Source organism: Nomascus leucogenys, chromosome 13, assembly GCF_006542625.1.
Source record: "Nomascus leucogenys isolate Asia chromosome 13, Asia_NLE_v1, whole genome shotgun sequence".
NCBI lineage: Eukaryota > Metazoa > Chordata > Mammalia > Primates > Hylobatidae > Nomascus > Nomascus leucogenys.
In genome coordinates this window covers 91429385-91442895 of record NC_044393.1, presented here as the reverse complement: position 1 = coordinate 91442895, position 13511 = coordinate 91429385, and the positions used below count along the sequence as shown (strand labels likewise).

Sequence of the window (13511 nt, the reverse complement as noted above, 5' to 3'; positions counted from 1 at the left end):
AGTATTGTAGGAAGCAAATGTATTTCGTTTAAGCCTCCAAAATCAGTGGTAATTGATTACAGCAGCAGTAGAAATCAAATACTTTATAGCGTCCAAGGCACACATGAATACAAGAGGCAGAAGCTAGATACAAGATAGAGGTAGAGGCAAATGAACGAGTCATATGGAAAGAACTTTAATTCAAGCCAAAAAGAAAAGATACTGTCTCTACCCAGACCCCACCTTCTTCCAGGGGACACACAGGAGTCTGAAGTGAGTAGCAGAGGTGAACTATTAATAGACTGGGGCATTTTCCTGCTGAGAGCAAAAGGTCTTGGTGGAGAAAATTCTGTTCTACTCCACCCTAGTGTCTGCCTAATAAGTGTATATGTTGCTGGTGTTGTAATTGTGATTGCCCCCTCACTAGGGGACAGGGTCCCTCCGATGGTCCAGGGTAGCACCTCTGTCTCTCCCTGCTCTTCCTTCTACTTTTAACAGAGCAGGTAGGGCTGGCCTGAGCCGGTTTGGGGGTTTGGGGCCAGGCTCTCCAAGGCTCCTGTGACATGAAAACTGCTTCTCCGCTTTCCCAACCCAGAACATGGGCGCTGCACCTCCCCAGCTCCTTGTGCCTCCACATCTTAAGGGAGCTCAGAGGTAGATCCACTGCAAACACACCTGCCACTCAGCCCCATTCAGAGCTCAGTTTAGAGCAAAACCCATCTCCACACCAATACAGGCAAATTGGTTGGTCTCTAATTCCTTCATTCCCAGCCTTCATTCCAGACATCTGCAGCCCAGCTGCCTGAATCTAGGGCCAAACCCAGGGTTTCCCTTAAGAATCTTCCAAGGAGCCATCTTCGCCCCTCCCCATTTGACTGTGATGACAACAAAGCCACAGTGCCTCCTTGTGGCCAGTAGGCAGAAACAGCACAAATGTGCTCTCTCGCCAGGACACAGGGGACTTGTGCTTTGCTTTATTGAGTCATGGAGATATGGGAATTATGATTTGTTGGTGTTAGAGGGTGAGAAAGCAATCTTAATGTTGTTATGGCCTAAGATGGAACCACCTGAGAGATGGACATTGAAGTCAGACAAGTGGAGATAAAATATCAGTGTTAATATTAATAACAAACAGTGCTCAGATAGGAGAGCAAATAGGCCAACCTACACTATTCGGAATCAGAATTTGATCCATTCTCTCTCCCCTGCAAACTACAGGCCAACCCTGTAAGGAAAGAAAGTTCTCCACTGATCTTAGTGCATGCTGAAAAAGCACCAAAATAATCTACTTTTTTCTCAGTAGCCAGGATGAAAGGGTGATGATGAAGAGAGACTAACCTCAGATGAAGAGGAGACTAAATAAGGTAACTTATTTCCCTTCCCATAAGAAACATTTGGCAGATAATAGAAAGACAAAAACCAGTGTATCACTTTAGGGAAGTTCCCCCAAATGGAAAATGTGGAACCAAGCACGTTTCCAGGGGACTGGGCTTAAGTAGGAAAAGATGATAGCCACACACCTGTGACTCCCTCCAATTCTGACCCGTGCCCCTCAGGTGTGCTCCCAAAACGTGGCACAAATGAGTCATGACAGTGACAGTGCTGGAATGAAGTAAATTCCATGTTCACTCTCTGCTCTCTGATCAACTTTATTTTATTTTATTTTATTTTTTTATTATACTCTAAGTTCCGGGATACATGTGCAGAACGTGCAGGTTTGTTACATAGGTATGCATGTGCCATGGTGGTTTGCTGCACCCATCAACCTGTCATCTGCATTAGGTATTTCTCCTTATGCTATCCCTCCCCTTGACCCCCTAACCCCAACAGGCCCTGTTGTGTGATGTTCCCCTCCCTGTGCCCATATGTTCTCATTGTTCAAATCCTACTTGAGTGAGAACATGCGGTGTTTGGTTTTCTATTCCTGTGTTAGTTTGCTGAGAATGGTGGTTTCCAGCTTCATCCATGTCCCTGCAAAGGACATGAACTCATTCCTTTTTACGGCTGTGTAGTTTTCCATGGTGTATATGTCCCATATTTCCTTTATCCAGGCTATCATTGATAGGCATTTGGGTTGGTTTCGAGTCTTTGCTATTGTGAAGAGTGCTGCAATAAGCATATGTGTGCATGTGTCTTTATAGTGGAATGATTTATAATTTTTGGGTATATGCCCAGTAATGGGATTGCTGGGTCAAATGGTATTTCTGGTTCTAAGTCCCTGAGGAATCGTTGCACTGTCTTCCACAATGGTTGAACTAATTTACATTCCCACCATCAGTGTGAAAGCGTTCCTATTTCTCCACATCCTGTTGTTTCCTGACTTTTTAATGATTGCCATTCTAACTGGCATAGAATGGTATCTAATTGTGATTTTGATTTGCATTTCTCTAATGACCAGTGATGATAAGCTTTTTTTCATATGTTTGTTGGCTGCATATATGTCTTCTTTTGAGAAGCATCTGTTCATACCCTTTGCCCCCTTTTTATACTGCTGTTTGTTTTTTTCTTGTAAATTTAAGTTCCTTGTAGATTCTGAATATTAGCCCTTTGTCAGATGGATAGATTGCAAAAATTTTCTCCCATTCTGTAGGTTGCCTGTTCACTCTGATGATAGTTACTTTTGCCGTGCAGAAGCTCTTTAGTTTAATTAGATCCCATTTGTCAATTTTGGCTTTTGTTGCAATTGCTTTTGGTGTTTTAGTCATGAAGTCTTTGCCCATGTCTGTGTCCTGAATGGTATTGCCTAGGTTTTCTTCTGGGGTTTTTATGGTTTTAGGTCTTACGTTTAAGTCTTTAATCCATCTTGAGTTAATTTTTGTGTAAGGTATAAGGAAAGGGTACAGTTTCAGTTTTCTGCATATAGCTAGTCAGTTTTCCCAGCACCATTTATTAAATAGGGAATCCTTTCCCTATTGCTTGTTTTTGTCAGGTGTGTCAAAGATCTGATCAAGTTTAAATATTTACTCTCTATTCTCATTACCCTGTTCCAATGAAGCATCAAAGGTTATGTAATTAACAACATAATAACACTCTAAATGATAAAATGTCAGAACCAAGTGAGTGTCCCAATTTGATTATAAATCCCCTTCAAGTTTTTAAAAAAGTCCTTTCCTCGAAATTAAAGTTTCAGTATAACATCCCTCTATGCTATTTAAGTTAAATATCAAGCAAATCACAGACTAAGAATCAGACATTGAAATTCAAAGAAAATTAAAACTTTAAATAAAATTCTTTGACCTTCATCTGAGTAATTACAGAAGAGGAAACTCAAATTGTCAGAGGCATTCAAACCAGAGTGACTCCATCTTAAGTGAAAAAATGAGGCTGGGCCTTGCTGGGCTGCATTCCCAGAAAGTCAGGTATCGCTAACCTCTAGATGTTTATGGTTAAAGCAACAGACTAATAATGTTTACTAAACAGACCCAGACTTGGGAGTGTCACGATACGCCAATATCCTGAGAACAGAAACATTCCTAATTTCACTTTAAAGATAATAATATTGATTCTTGCAAAACACAGTAATTAAGAAAATTAATCCTTTATCACAAACCCTTGTAGCAGAGCACATCTCTCAGTGATCTTTTCTTATCCTATATATAAACAAGTATTGTACCTAGGGTAGATGCGCTCTTCCTGTTACTTTTGGGAAAGCCCTACTCGGTCTATGGAGTAGCTGTTCTTTCACCACGTTACTTTCTTAATAAACTTGCTTTGGCTTTTCACTGTGGAATCACCCTGAATTCTTTTTTGCATGAGATCCAAGAACCCTCTCTTGGGGGTTGGATCAGGACCCCTTTCTTGTAACAAAATTAACCCTTGTGTTATTATTTAAATAGTTGGGTAAATTACCACACTAACAAAAACTGAAACTAATTAATATCCCAAAAACATTATGAGGGATAACTGGTCCAGAATCTTGGAGAAGGCAGGAGCCTGGGGGAGTGAACACGGCAGTCACTGCCCTTAGGGGCATTTGCTGATCCCAGCCCAGCTCTCAGGAAGCTGATTCACAGGCTGGGGGGTAACAGCTAAGACCAGAATTTACTGAGTGTGACCACTGAGGAACTTGAATAGAAACAATGAAGTAGCAGGAAACCTGCCCTCCAGGAGCTCCAGGACACCTCAGGCCTTGAATTCTGTTTCAGGGCGTCCTGGATTGTTTACGCATCCATGTACTTTACAAGACACAATAAAATTATCTCTGGAGAAAGATATGTCATCCTAGACCAAAAATTATTTCCACAACCATAGTGTCTGGCACAATGTCGAAAATAATCAGGTTTATAAGGAAAAATACAAATAAATGACCAAGAAGCAGCACAAAAGGAAATCAACACAAACAAGCCACACAGATCTCAGAGGTGAACAAGAGCAGACAGACTGAAATAACTGAGAGTCCTACGTTCAATGAAATACAAGATGCTCTCGAGAAGTGTTACGAGGGAATCACTGACAGCCACAGTCCTTCAGAGGATTCCCAGGAAGCTGCCTTCCCAAACATTCTAACCAGTACTTCAGAATGATTTCTAGTACAAGAGAATCCGGGCAGAAGTTAGGGTAGATACAAGAGTTGGACACACACCGTGCATTATCAGAGGAGACAACTGGACCAGGGGCAGTTCATTGCTTCCGAAGTTCTGGCAGGAATATCTAATGCACTAAGGAGCTATTTTAGTGGGCAGAAAAGGAAGTGGGCAGACAAGTGGAAGTGTCCTCACCAGTCTATACATAACTATAACTATAGTGTTGGGCTGTGTCTGTTACACTGAAAAGTTAAAGCACTCCAGAGAAGCAAAATTCATTTTGAGCTAAGGTTTGGGAATTGTTTCCAGGATAACCATTTGTGTGCATTTCTTTGAAGTTTAAAATGTGCTGAATGAAATAGCCGAAATGATCAACATCATCATCACTACAATATTATTATCATTGTTATATTTCCACAAAAACAGAGGGAAAAGATTTCCAAACACATAGTTTCCGTTGAGATTTGATTGCATGAAACGTCTAGTGCGAGGTCAAGAAGAGGGTCCAGAGCCAGGATAAGATTCAAATCATTCAGATGCTGACAACGGCAGAAGGAGGGCCTGCTGTTTGTTGTTTGCATGTAATCAATATCTATATTATTAAAGTTTAACACACATGTTTTGCTGATTAAGTGTTTTTATTTTTCAAGTTTATGTATTTATTTTCTTAATTAACATGCAACATTGTATGCATTTTTTATAGAAGAACAACCATCACTGCCCCTGAGGACTAGGTCTGGGATAAATCACTTTCAGTTTTGGTTTTTTGAATTCCCACCCAGAAGTGTTTCAAATCCCTAAGACATGCTTTCAACCAACAATTATAGGGCTCATGTTTTAAGAAACAGTTCATTTCCTCCCACTATATGAACCCTAGCTATATCTGAAAACTCACTTCTTCCCTGGGAGGATGAGAAATAACGAAAGGCTGATGTGAGCTGAGTAGAGCGGAGAGAGCCCTGGAGTTTTGTGCACAGGAGAGAAGGTCTGTGCAACGCTGTGGCTAAGCTGCTGGCACAGAGATACAGGGCCGAGTCCCCAAGCTCTGCAGGCTGGATCTTAAGAGTGGAGTCTATTCCTTTGAACCTCTCTGTAGAAAATCGATCCTTAGGCAACTGTGAATCATCTACTACACTCTCATCCTGAAATTGAGCCAGAAGCTCTGGGCCCTGTCCCAGGATCTGCCGGTACCAGTAAAGGGTAGCATGGCCAGAAATAGGATCACACCAAAAAGCCACAGCCTGGCTTTTCTCTGTAATCTTACATCTGGGGGACTGGGCAACTCCAGCTTCTGCGAGTTCTGTTGGGGAAAAGACAGAATTTGAAAATAGAAAGACAGAAATGATTGAAGTAATCACTGAAATTTCCAGTGGGATGATCATGGTGTTCTTAGGACTCACCTGCCCCCAGGAGACAGAGGGCCATCCAGCAGAGGAGACTGGTGCTCATGGCAGGGTCAGGGCAGGATGGGAGCTTTGCCAGTTGAGGGTCCTTGTGAACAGGAGCAGAGGAAGAGGGACATCACTGTCCTTATACGGTAGTTCCTACAGTAACATCATTGTCTCCACAAATGCCTAAGTTCTTAGAAACCAGTTGTTATGAACTAAAACAGAGCTAGAAGTTGCTTTAGCATATTCATGGGCCGTGTGTAACTTCATCCAAGTGTCTTTACTCACATCTCTAGGGCTTGGGAGATTGGATCGCCGACTGCATCTCCAGGCCCATCCTCTGCTGGATGTTTCTACTTGAATGTGTCAAAGGCAACTCAAAATACAGACAATTAGTAACCTCTATGTCTTATCTGTATATCCTTCTCTCTGGGCATTTCTGTCTTACCAGGTTCTCCATCTTCTCACTGCTATGAGCTTAGACAGAGTGGGAGCTGGGGTAGTTGACACAGGTTTATCCTAGAAGCATGTTGAGCCAGCTGACACTCTCTAAGCTAAAGGGGTAAAATAATACCCTGAGAGAGTTGGAAGGGTTCATTTCTGGTGAAGGTCAATGGCCAGTTTTCTCTTTTCTGTTATCAATCTTCATGATGCATTGTGTACCAAGTCTTCATCATGGTTCTACCTATGGTTCTTGGTCATCAATGTAATGAAAGTTCTGATATCTTATAAGGTGGGTGGGGACTCTCTTATCCCTGAAAATATCATTGTGAATACTGTAAGAAATCCAAAATCGGCCGGGCGTGGTGGCTCACGCCTGTAGTCCTAGCACTTTGGGAGGCCGAGGTGGGTGGATCACGAGGTCAGGAGATCGAGACCATCCTGGCTAACACAGTGAAACCCCGTCTCTACTAAAAATACAAAAAAATTAGCCGGGCGTGGCAGCACACGCCTGTAGTCCCAGCTACTTGGGAGGCTGAGGCAGGAGAATGGCATGAACTCGGGAGGCGGAGCTTGCAGTGAGCCGAGATCACGCCACTGCACTCCAGCCTGGGCAACAGAGTAAAACTACGTCTCAAAAAACAAAAAAAAACAAAGAAGAAGAAGAAAAAAAGAAATCCAAAATCAGATTTGTTGAAATCTTAAAAAAAAAAAAACCTTACAGATTTAGTATAAGTTACAATTGAACAGCAGTGGCTAGTATCTGGCATTTTTTTTCTAATAGGGCAACATTAGTCACAAATATACTTGTATTCATTGCCTAAGGGGTAAAGGATGGGAAGAGTTAGGGGATGAAGCACCTGAGAGTTGGCATAAGACAATAATACAAGGAGATGCATGTCCAGAGAGGTGGGAACGAGGATATATGTGTTCAGTGAGGCAGGCTCAGAGTCCCCAAAACCTAGGGGACACATGTCAAGGTTATCAGGTGAATACCTGTGGGTATAGAATTACAAGAGCCATCTGTTTCTGTCATAAATCCTCTGTCACTGAGGTAAACAGCTGCTGGTTTGAGTCTAATTCATTTAGGCACCAGGTAATAATTGCAGGATGGAAAATTTATTCATATTAAGGTGCCACCACCTGCTCCATCTTTGTGACCAGGAGTTATGGCTCTGAGTGACAACAGCATTCAGGAGATAGAGGCTGGTGGCTGGAAACAGGATGTATCCATCTATCAAACCTATCAATCACAGGACCCACAGATGGTGTGCTTGCGAGTGAGGCATGCCAAGTCCAGGGACGACATTCCTCATTGTTCCTGGGCCTCACCTGCTTCCTGGACAGCACAACCGATAAATCCATGACAGAATCCTTGTCAAGGCAGGTATTGGGCATCATCATGCTGCTCAGGGAAGAAAAGACCAGAGCCCTGGGAAATCTGGCTCTTATTCAGAATGCTTGCAAGGTTATTTGAGCTAAGCCTTTCTGGAGAGATCTGGAATTGTCCACTCCCCTCTCCTATGTTCCCTTTACATCCTCCTGTCCACCATCCAGGGCACAACTGGAATGGGTTAGGGGCAGGGTACAGGTGAATTGCTAAGGTTTCTCTGAGTTCTCCTGATGAGGAAGTGGTTCTCCCTTCATATGGGTCTCTGAGCATGCAGGCTGGCTCCTGGCTCTCCTCCATCTATCCCTGATGCAAGCCCAGAACATTATTCACTCAATGATTTGCTACAGTTGGGGTTTCCCTGCTGAACAGAGGATACCAGCATTGATGGGAGATGAAGAGTTTCTGTTTAATGGCTCACATTCCACAGGACGCTCACAACTTCTGCAAACTAGATTCTGGATGCTGGGATGAAGCCACACTTTTCCTTTAAACTTAACTCCTCAGACAGCACTGAGCCCTGATTTAAAAGCAAGCCAACCCCACCAAACCCTAGTGCCGCCTGCTGGTCAATGAATGGTTCAGAGTTACCAGGCTCAGGCTTTCCATTCACGGGTCAGAAATACTGGGGCCATGTCTATACTGTCCTCAGTAGAATCAGGGCTAATATTGGACAGTGTTTGCGAGGCACTGGGGGAATTCCTTCCAGCTCCATCTATTCCTACTGTCTGGCCAGAGCCCCGCCTGTGGTTTGGCCGTGGTTTGTCCCCACCAAAACTCATCTTGAGGCTTGGTCCTCAATGCAGCGGTGTGGCAATTTTGAGCACATGGGAGTTGTTTGGGTCCATGGGGTTGAACTCTTCATGAAAGATTAATGCCAGGGGTCAGTTCTTTCTCTCCAGGATCTGGATCAGTCACTGTAAGAGCAGGCTGGTATAAAGTGAGGGTCTTGCCCATCCCGGCTCTCCTTGCACAGGCCCGCTCATTCTTCCACTTCTCTTCCATGTTGAGACACAGCGCAGAACCCTCAAAAGAAGCCCAGATGTTGGTGCCCTGGTCTTGGCCTTTCCAGCCTCCAGAATTGTAAGCCAAATAAATCTTTTCTCTTTATACATTTCCCAGACTCAGGTATTCTGTTACAGCAGCAGAAGACAGACTAAGGCAGCCTTCTCCTCCTTACACAAATACATACTGCCCAGCCTTTACCTGGCAAAATCACTATTTTTCTGTTTACATTCATTCACCTTTGAAAGTTTTTGGGTTTTTGGCAAAACTGTAGAATGCTCAGAATATCTTGACACAGAGAAAACATTTGTTAAATGTCCTCCTGGCATGCACTGCTAACTAAGTTTTGTGCCAGTTTCAAAGAGATGAAGCTGTTTTTTCCTCAAACTGTAAATTATCTTATCTTCTTTTGAGACTTTCTTGAAAATTATAGCCTGTCTCCTATAAAGAAAGTATTCTATAGGGCTAAAAGAGACCTTCTCTTTTATATTTATTTTATGATAATGACATAATATTTCAAAGATATTGAAAATAAATATAAGAGATACCCAACATCACACTGAAATAATGCCAACATTTTATTTTGGTCTGTTAATACTTTTTATTCAAAGTTTATTTAAAAACTAAACACCCATGGAAAAGTTTAGAGAACAGTGAAACAAACAGAATCTTAAAATGTACATCTGTGTATCAGTTGTTAACATTTTGTGACCTTTATATCTCTCTGTATATTTTACCCTTAATTTCTGAAACATTTTATCCTTAGTAATTCAATATGTCTCTTCTAAACAATTGGCATTATCTTCCATAACCACGAATGTCACTATTACACTCAAAAAAATTAGCATTCATAGAGCATCATTATCCAGTATGTACTTTACATTCAAATTTCTCCAGTTGTTTCAACATGTCCCTTGGTTTTGATTTACTTTTTCCTCTGGGACAAAATCAAAGATCATGTATTTCAGGAGGTTGTCGGACCTCTTTAGTTACTTTTCAATGATACATCTCCTCCACCCACTTATTGTATTTTCTGTTTTTCATGACCATAGATTTTTGAAGTGTCCTGGTCAGCTTACTTGTAAAACAGCTCACAATAAAAATTTTCATATTATTAGAGGTTAATTACTTGGCAAATATACACCATAGATGACGTCTATTTCCCATTGCACCTGGTGAATCACAAGAACATGGAATGTCATTTTTATGCATTTTGGCAATGCTAAATTTGAGATGACTGATCCAAGATCTCTCCATTGTGAATGTGCCCTTTACCCTTTGTAATTAAGTAATAATCTGTGTATTGATGCTTTGAAACAAGGTACATACGCTGTTAGGCCCCAAAAACATATATAAGGAAATAATGGTTGAAAATTTCCCAAATCTGGGGAAAGACAGCAACATCCAGGTGCAGGAAGCTTGGAGGCTGCCAATCAAATTCAACCCAAAGAGGAGTTCACCAAGACACAATATAATCAAATTACCAAAAATCAAAGACAAAGAAAGAACACTAAAAGCAGCATGCAGTGAGAAACATATCACATTTAAGGGAGCCCCAGTACAGCCTTCAGCAGATTCCTCATCAGAAACCCAACAGGCCAGGAGAGAATAGAACAGTATAACTCAAAGTATTGAAGGAAACAAAAACTGTTAGTTTAGGCATTTACTGATGGAATTTGTATATAATTATGTGGATGGTTGCATTGATTTTCTAATTAGATATATCAACTAACATTCTTCCGTAATGAAGAGAGTCTTATCTATCTGTTTTGATTGTCATTATAGCCTCATAGATTTTTATAACTAGTTACAATTCAGTGTCCTCATTATTCTTCTTTAATGCTTGCATTGACCCGGATTTGGCTAATGGAGCACCTTGAAATTGCTTCTGTGGATTTTGGACATGTCTTCTTGGTTCTGACCTTTTTCTTGATTTCTACCAAAAGATGTTCTAACACTTTTCCTTCCCTTGATATGGAAGCAGCCTTTTATAAGGAATAACATTTGGAATAAAATAATGTACCTATTGTTACCGGGGAGCACAAACAAAAAGCAAATACAGCCATTCGTTAATTTACTTTGTATTGTTTTTTAGACCCTTCTCTAGAGAAAGTTAGGAAATATATAATCTTTAAATCGTTAAGTTCGTATTAATAACTCCAATTCATCAAGTTCGTATTAATAACTCCAATTCAAATCAGCACCACAGATTTCTTCCTCATCTTCCCCTGTTTCTTATTTATATCTCTCTTCTCTTTGTGAAAAATCTAATTCCCAGAAATATCAATAAATTACTTATTTCTTTCTTCTACAGTATACCAAAAATGTCTCAGAAGTACTGCACTAAAAACAATAGCCACAATAAATCGCCCAAGAGAAGTTTAATCTCAATCTCAATTCCCTTTCGTATCATCACAGTACACCAGCTTAAATCTAAAGTCAATAGAGACTCTAAAAATGCAATCACATAAAAAAAATTACCTCCAAAGAAGGTGTGCAAATTGCCCATAGGCACAAGAAAAGACACTTAACATCTTCAGTCATTAGGGAAATGCAAATCAAAACCACAATGAGATATCATTCACACTTACTAGGATGGCTATAAAAATAGTAATCATCATCATAGTATTTTTGAAAAGAAAAAAGAAAAAGAAAAGGAAATAACAAGTCCTGGAAATGTTGTGAAGCCACTGGACATTGCTGGTGGAAATCTAAAATCGTGCAGCTGGAACAAAAACATATTTTGGTAGTTACTCAAAACGAGAAGCAGAATTACCAAAGGACCCAGAAGTTGCACTCCTAGGTATAGACCCAAAAGAATTGAAAACAAGGAATCAAACAGATATTTTCAGGCCAATCTTGACTGCACCATTGTTCTCAATATCTACAAGGTGGAAACCACCCAAATGTCAATTGACTAACGAATGAATAAACAAATGTGTTATATACATACAATGGAATATTATTGAGAATGAAAAGGAATGAAGTTCTAATAAATGCTACAATGTGGATGCACCTGGAAAGCATTATGCTAAGTGAAAGAAGGCAGAAACAAAAGGAAAAATAGTGCCTGATTTCATATAAATACATTATCTAAAACAGGCAAATTCGTTCACATAGAAAATAGATTAGAGTTCGCCAGAAGAGGGAGAATGTGAAGTTATTTCTTAATGGGTACAGGGTTTCTGTTTGGGGTGATGAAAATAATTTTGGAAATGGATAATGCTGATAATTCCACAACAAGGTGAATGTACTTAATGCCACTGAATTGTACATTTAAAAAATAAAGTGATGAAATTATATGTTACATGCATTTTATCTTACTTTTTAAAAGATGGAAAGACTACCTTCAAAATAGGAAAAACACTGACAGTTGCACTCTCCGTTATTGAACTTAAAGACAATGAAAGGAACCCAAGTGATTTAAATACATTGATAAATTTTCCAGAAATGTGGTTTGTCACAATATATTCCACAGTGGGTTTTCTGATGTAGTTGTAATTATCTTTTGTAATAAATATACAAACAATTTTCACCAGCCCATATGTCTACTCAAATGTAGGACTGTCATTCCTTGGAAAAGTATCCAATCTAGTAATTTTGAAATCATAACTTACTGTTTCAGATTGCAATATTCTGATTGTAAGTAAGGTTTCGAAGTTATTCTCATGTTTAGTGGTGACTTATGTTCACTCTTGTGTGAATTGCCTACTCAGCCTCAGTATTGCTATTTTTATTGAGTTGTCTTCTTAATACTAAGTAATAAGAATATTTTACTCATTCTAGATACTAATTCTCTTAGACAAGAACAGCTGTGCTACAGAAAACAACCAAACAAAACAAATCCTAAAATCTCACTGGTGTAGCTCTATGAAGTCTTACTTCCCATGACCACAAAGCCCAGTGTGGCATGAGCAGCTTTCTTCTGTGATTCTCCACCAAATTCTGACTCACTGAGCCAGGCTGCTTCCATATTATCATTAGGCAATCTGTACCATGTAGCTCCCAAGTTCAGGACATGGCAAAAGAGAGTTGAAGAGTGTCTGTACACAAGAGTTGACAGAAGGCTGGAGACTGCGGTGCTTAGAAAGTCCTGCTTGCAAGATTGGACTCTGGCTGACATCTGGGAACTTGGCTGGTGAACAGTGCCCTGAACTGATGTAAAGTTTCTCCTGACTTACAGGGGTGGGTCATCGTTCCTAGGCTGGTGTTGCAAATAATATTATGCTGAACATCATATTTCCTTTTGGGATCTAGACTTTTGGTTCATGCTAGAAAGTAGGTGCCTGTGTGGCCAGCTTCTACTAAAACCTCTTGGGTGCTAAGTCTGTAATGGGCTCCCTTGGCAGATACACTGCACGTGTGTTAACGCATTTTTGCTGCTGGGAGGAGAGAGAGCGCTGTATGACCCCTCCTGGGAGGAAGAGAGCATAAGGAAGCCTGCCTGTGAATTCCTCCAGATTCTGCCTGTGTGTTTTCTCCATATGATCTGCTGCAGAGTATTTACTATGACACTTTAATAAATCTTAGCCATGAGTACAACTCTATGCCATATACCAACACTCTAAACATGGGAGTACATTTAGAGACCCTCAACACGGTGCCACAGAATATTTTTAAGAGCCAGGCTTGAAATGAGCTGACATCATTTTATCCCACTATTCAGAACCTGGTGACATGTTCCCAACCCTCCAACTGCAAGGGAGACCAGAAACCACGTAGGAGCTACAGGTATTCAGTGATGTTCTGAATGTTCTCTGTCACACTGATTTTTCATCATTTGTA

At 40.6% G+C, this 13511-nt stretch overlaps 1 gene segment (V, D, J or C); it reads right to left on the bottom strand.

Moving 5' to 3' along the window:
- Positions 1–811: 811 nt before the first annotated feature.
- On the bottom strand, positions 812–6006 carry LOC115838039. The segment is given in 3 exon segments: positions 812–951; positions 5398–5802; positions 5903–6006. Coding segments are annotated over 3 exon segments (594 nt in total).
- Between the last annotated feature and the right edge of the window lie 7505 nt (positions 6007–13511).